This window comes from Mustela nigripes, chromosome 10, assembly GCF_022355385.1.
Source record: "Mustela nigripes isolate SB6536 chromosome 10, MUSNIG.SB6536, whole genome shotgun sequence".
NCBI classification, from domain to species: Eukaryota; Metazoa; Chordata; class Mammalia; order Carnivora; family Mustelidae; genus Mustela; species Mustela nigripes.
In genome coordinates this window covers 4113691-4119875 of record NC_081566.1, presented here as the reverse complement: position 1 = coordinate 4119875, position 6185 = coordinate 4113691, and the positions used below count along the sequence as shown (strand labels likewise).

General features: G+C 53.7%; 1 protein-coding gene across 2 annotated transcripts; it reads left to right on the top strand.

Annotated features, from left to right (window-relative positions):
* Nucleotides 1–432: 432 nt before the first annotated feature.
* On the top strand, nt 433–3030 carry PIGC (phosphatidylinositol glycan anchor biosynthesis class C). 2 transcript variants are annotated; one of them, XM_059412466.1, is made up of 2 exons: nt 433–526; nt 1603–3030. In XM_059412466.1, exon 2 carries the CDS (start codon nt 1826–1828, stop codon nt 2720–2722), a length of 897 nt encoding a protein of 298 aa, XP_059268449.1. In that variant the 5' UTR covers nt 433–526; nt 1603–1825; the 3' UTR covers nt 2723–3030. The 2 variants fall into 2 exon arrangements, with proteins under 2 accessions (XP_059268449.1, XP_059268448.1); XM_059412465.1 differs by having other exon boundaries at nt 448–597.
* The last annotated feature ends 3155 nt before the right edge of the window (nt 3031–6185 follow it).

The window sequence follows — 6185 nt, the reverse complement described above, 5'->3', positions numbered from 1 at the left end:
TCGTCTCCGGTACGGCCTTCCCGGCGGGGCCCTGCCCCTGCAGCCGCGCCCCGGGAGGGGTCCCCCCTGCGGCCGGTGCTCGGGCCGCGGAGTGTCGTCTCTTCCGGTCCCTGCGGAGCCGGAGCCCCCAGCGGCGTCTGCGGGCGCCCCCGGGGGATGCGCGCAGGCCGTTCGCGGACGCCGGGACGCCCCAGCTGAGCGCCTGACGGGTCGCGGGAGCGCGTAAGATCCGTCCCGGACAGCCCGGCCCCCGGCCCGAGTCACATCCCGCCCTCCCGTCGGGCGCGCGCTTTTTCCTCGGCTCTGAAGGGGCGTCCGCCCCGGGGCAGCCGCGAGGTCTCCGAGCCGCCGGGAGGGGGCAGCAGCGAGCTCGCCGCTCCGCCGGCCGCGCGGGGGCGCTCTCGCCGCGGAGGTGCTGGCGGACCCGGAAGTGCTCGGCCGCCGCCGCGACCCCGGCGCCCCGGTTGGGGAAGGAGGCGGCAACCGCCCTCCGCGAGCCGCGCCGCCCCCGGGGAGGTGCGGGCAGGTGGGTCCGGGGCGGGAGCCGGTGTTTCCGGGCCGCTCCGTCCTCCGCCGGCCCCCGCGGGCCCCAGGCCGGTGAGTGAGGGGCGGCGGCGGGCGGGGCAGGCTCGGGAGCGTGCGTGGGGCGCCCCGGGACCCCGGCCGGACCCCGCGGCGCGGCCTTGCGCTTTTCGGCTGCGCGGCCGGGGCGGCCGGGGCGGCGGCCGGGGGGCCCGGAGACTGGGGTCCGTGCTGCAGGGAGGGTCTCCCGGTGCAGCAACACCCGGCGCGGCCTCCGTGGAGACGTGGGGTCGGGCAGGAGGAGTCTCCCTCGCAGACGCGCTGGCCGACCTGGTGTTTCTGACCCCGCGGTGTTCACTGCGCAGGAGAGTCCTTTGCAGCAGAGAGTGACTCGGCAGGCGGGCGAGCCCGGTCCGTGGGTTGAGTCTGGTGTTTCCGAGGCCCTCGGCCAGTACACCGGAGCCCGGGCCTTTCTGTGTTGTGCGGTTTACTCTTGTCTTCAGGCTGCCGCCTTTCCTCGTTTTTAAATAGTCATCGACGCCTGTGAGATCGCAGTAAATAGAAGCTCCCGATCCTGTCCCTAGGAATTTGCATTACTTGCAGCTGAAGGACGCAGTGACAGCGAGGGTTCGGGGTGCTCTGAAGCCCACCGCAGGCCTCGGGGCTATGTGAACCCCGAGGTAACTGGTTTACAGGTCGACCTGCTGGGAAGCCGAGGCTTTGGGGTCAGACTTGGGTTTGAATTTGGCTCCGTTGTTCACCACTGTTGATTGGGTCTGAGGTTCCCTGAGCAGTTTGAACCTCAGGTGTGTGCGTTTTTACTCAGAAGGAGGCATTTTGCTAATTACAGGGGAGCTAATGCTGACCTGAGAGGTGGGGATTGAGTGGAGGGAGCCCAGAAGGCGCTCGATTAGTAAGAGCTAACAGACGGCTCTCGTGTACTTGGGGTTCTAACTTCGAGTCTCAGACGAAATGTCGATGTCCATAATTATGAAGTGGCCACCGCATGTGTTTTGCTCCAACTTTTAATGCACCGACGTGGTTTGATTTTAACTTTGTTCTTCCTTTGACTTTTCACAGCTTTCATAGGTTCACAGTCCTCCTTTTTCTAGGAACTTGGCTCAGAGAACAAGCTCATCTACTGTAGGCCTGGCCTGGGTTGCTGCCTTTGAAACTCGGAACGACATCAGCCACAGCACCGCATGGAATTTCCAGAAAGTTCTTATTTCGAAACATCATAGAGAACAAGAGCCACCTGGACTGGTGCGAGGGAGCTTGCACCGGCCTGCGTCTGAGGGAGAGGATGACGTGTGCCCAGCCTGTAACGAACGCGAGGGAGGCCAAGTGGCAGAAGGTCCTGTATGAGCGCCAGCCCTTTCCTGATAACTACGTGGACCGGCGTTTCCTGGAGGAGCTCCGGAAGAACATCTACGCCCGGAAATACCAGTACTGGGCTGTGGTATTCGAGTCCAGCGTGGTGGTCCAGCAACTGTGTAGTGTCTGCGTTTTCGTCGTTATCTGGTGGTATTTGGATGAGGGTCTTCTGGCCCCCCAGTGGCTTTTTGGGACAGGGCTGGCTTCTTCACTGATTGGCTACGTTTTGTTTGATCTCATCGACGGAGGTGAAGGACGGAAGAAGAGCGGGAGGACGCGGTGGGCTGACCTGAAGAGCGCCCTCGTTTTCATTACTTTCACATACGGTTTCTCGCCAGTGCTAAAGACCCTGACGGAGTCCATCAGCACTGACACCATCTATGCCATGTCAGTCTTCATGCTCTTAGGCCACCTCATTTTCTTCGACTATGGTGCCAATGCTGCCATCGTATCCAGCACCCTGTCCTTGAACATGGCCATCTTCGCTTCCGTCTGCCTCGCGTCACGCCTGCCCCGGTCCCTGCATGCCTTCATCATGGTGACGTTTGCCATCCAGATTTTTGCCCTGTGGCCCATGTTACAGAAGAAACTGAAGGCGTGTACTCCCCGCAGCTATGTGGGAGTGACGCTGCTTTTTGCGTTTTCAGCCTTGGGAGGCCTCCTGTCCATCAGTGCTGTGGGAGCCATCCTCTTCGCCCTTCTGCTGGTTTCCATCTCTTGTCTCTGCCCTTTGTACCTCATTCGCCTGCAGGTTTTCAAAGAAAACATTCATGGGCCTTGGGATGAGGCTGAAATCAAAGAAGACTTATCCCGGTTTCTCAGCTAAGTTAGAGACTCGCATTCTGTTAGGAAGGCAGGCTGCTAGACTGGCCTCCCACCTAGTGTAGGATTTGAAGGCAGAGTCCCATTGTGGATGCAACGTACCGATGCGGGTCGGGGAGCGGAGATCAAAAGAAGAACCTGTAACCAAGGGCGTGGGTGGTGAAGGTGCTTGTCCCTTCTGTTATTTTGTGGATGAAGAAGCTTCCTGGGGCCTTCTTGAATTCTTGCCTCTCACTCACTGTAACAAATGAAGTCATGTCGTTTCTATTTATTGAAAAAAAAAAATAATACACCCATTAAGTTGTCTCACGATTTTTCTCTCAGCTGGAGGCTGACGGAAGGGGCGTGGAGAGTGAAGAGAAAACGAAAATAAGTGGGCTTATGTGTAAAGTCACTTCTACCTTTATTTGTGTAGAGCTTAAATGTGTGAATCCTGGATGCTGTGCTCTGTTATTGGCTAAGATTACAGAATTGTCACTTCACCCTGACTCCGGCTTCTCCTCAGCCCTCAGGGAGGCGTGGACCGGCTAACTGCAAGGGAGAGTGTGAGGTGTCACGTAATCATAATCACGTAATACATAATCAGATTGTGTCATGATACATAATCATAATGCCAGGCATTCAGAGAGGCTGACATAGTTGGGAACTCTTTCCTGGAGGAGGTGGCCTTTGAGCTTGGTCTCACTTGGAGGTGAGACTGGGATTGAGGTAAAAGGTGGTTTTCGGGCAAGGTGGCAAAGGCCTTTAGGAACCAGGTAAGTAATATGAACAAGAGAAGCCGGCACACATCGTGCGGCGAATGGCAGCTGAGCCCGGGACGGAGCGCGCCCTGGCCAGCGAGGGCAGCCACCCTCCAGCTGAGGGTTTCTGGCCAGAATGTAGGCCTGGCTGCAGATCCGTAGAATTCTGAGTAATCTCCGAAATGAAATCTCAGTAGCTTTAAATGGGATTTTTCTTGTGGAATCTGACTTGTAAATTCTGTCAAATTTAAATCCTGACAGAAACCACACTCGGATGCAGCCTCTGGCCACTGTTGTGCTACATCTGTTCTTTGGGTCGCACGGGGCTTTAGAGTTATGGGGACTGGAGGAAAAGTTGGAACGGGAGGTTCGAGTGACAAGAATTTGGGGTTCATACTGCAGGTCATCGGGAGGAACCCAGCTTACGTAGGAGGGAGGAGATGATTAGATCATGGGTTAGTTCGCAACTGCTGTGTGTCTCGTTTTTCACCTGTAAAGTGGGAATGGAAGTATTACCTCTAGAACCGTGGTAATTGAGATCTAGGCAGAACGCTCCAGGAGCACTGACACTACATAGGGTCCCGTCACACCGCAGTCCCGTCACACCGCAGTCACGTCAGCGGTTCCTGTTACCAAGTTGACCTGTAGGAGGACTTGAAGAGGATAAAGTACAAAAAGCATGAGGCACCTCCCAGAGCAGCTGGTATCTCCTGAAGTCAGTCACTGGGGGCAGGTCCCTGAGCCATCTCACTAGAGATTAGCTTCAAGTCAGGAATTTCATCCAAGTCATCGTCTTCCGAAAGTTCTGCTTTCTTCTCTGAACATCGATTTCTCAGTCTTGTCTTCAGCAGGGTTGTGAACTAGTGTCTTCAGTTCTCTCACCTCACATCACTCTCTTTCCGATTTGAATTTGGACTGATGAGTATAGTATTTCATCAGGATGGGTCATTTTCCCTAAGGCACGTTAGAGTTTTTTCGCAGCCCCTTAAGACACTGGCTCATGGGGAGAGACGGGTCTTGGACAGTGATGAGCTCGGGGCATCCATCTACTGCCTGTGTTGGGTGTGGCCTTTTCATGCCTTGAGAGGGCCCAGAACTGGCTCCTAGTTACTGTGTGGCTCACATTAGGAATAGGGCAGGTGTTAATGGTTGACGGTAGTAAAGAATTGTATAAAATTGTGCTTTATTTCTTTATATCCTAGTACATTTGCCTTATTTGAATGCGTTTCTGATGATCAACTTCATGGAACTCACGTAGCAGCCACGTCCATGTTGATGAGCAGAAAGTTTTCCAAATTTGAACCAAAGTTTGATGAGTAGAAAGTTCTCCAAATTTGAACCATTTTCAAGAGTAGTTTCAGTGGGATGAATTAATGGGCCTGCGCTGTCATTTTCAGCTCTTCTCCGTCACGCTGTATATAGTATGTGGAGCCCCCCAAGGCCTGATACTGTTTCGTTTGGCGGTTCTGGTTCAGTGTGGAGGTGACAGGGGGATGGGGAGTTGAGGGTTGGTTGTGAGGGTGTAGGGTCGGACAGCCAACTCGGTCCAGGTAGAAATGTGGCGAGAAGGATATTCCCACAAGGGTGAACAAACAGCACGTTCAAAGTGTTCAGGGTCCTGATTTCATCCTGGCAGGGGACAGCAACACAGAATAGACGGGCCGTAGGGAGAGGGCTTGAGGTCTGAAAGTGCTGAGTACTTTGAATTAGCGTGTAGTCCATGCAAATTAAGGGTTTCTGGAAAGGGATATAAGATTCCTACCGAACACAGGTTTATGCATACATACATAAATAAAATTCTGGCCACAGTCTTGAGGCTGAACTACAAGGCTGAGCTTGGGGACCTCTGTGGCAGTGGTGCAGAGTCTGGATGAAGCGTGGTGACGATGGTGGGTGTGGACATGAGGGCCCTGATGCCAGAAATTCTTCGAGATCTTGGGAGACTCGTGTTGGGTAATGGAAGGGACTAGAGGAGGAGTGGGGCCTCTTGCTTAAGCAAATTTCTGTTTTATTCACTATTCCATGAAAAAGAAGTGAGGACAGATTTGGGGGTGATGAAGATAAAATAAGAATGGGACACATTAAGTTTGAGGTGCCTGAAATGGGACACTCAGGCTAAGGTGTTGCACATGTATCTGGAAGACATTGGCTCCACATTCTGGGCATATTCTAGAAGGGTATTGAGGTCTAAACAATCTAGTGCTTTTGTACTTGGAATTCTTTGTACAGAATTGGTCGCCCCATAACCAGGCTAGAGAGGAATTAGAGATGGGCCACAGAAGGAGAATTAAAAAATCAAAATGATAACCAACGGGAAAGAATGCCCTATGAAAACAGATTAGAGAATTGGACAGCACGGCCTGGAAGGAAGGCTCAACAGAGATACAGTCATCACCTCTAACACTGACAAGGGTCAAGGGGAATGTTGATTTGTTCACCGAATCATGAGCAGGAGAGGACACCCTTTGGAATTCGAGCAGGGGGAGTTTCAGACAAATGAAAGTATAATTTTGTGCACTTTCTGTGTGTAGCTCCAAGAAGTTCCCCAGACCAAGGACATAAATGGATTCCAAAATGATTTTGGGGAAAAAATACAAATAAGCCGTAAATATTTTATAAGAAAAGTAGTCCCAAGTAGTCCCCAAAGTAGTCAAGAAGTCCCAAGCCCACACGCGGTGCTCCCCGAGGGGTGATGAGGCTCACTTAGGCGCACCGCTTGGGGTTGCT

What these genes read in the sequence shown, in the direction of transcription:
- PIGC (XM_059412466.1), top strand. Translation starts at nt 1,826, where the DNA reads ATGACGTGTGCCCAGCCTGTAACGAACGCGAGGGAGGCCAAGTGGCAG.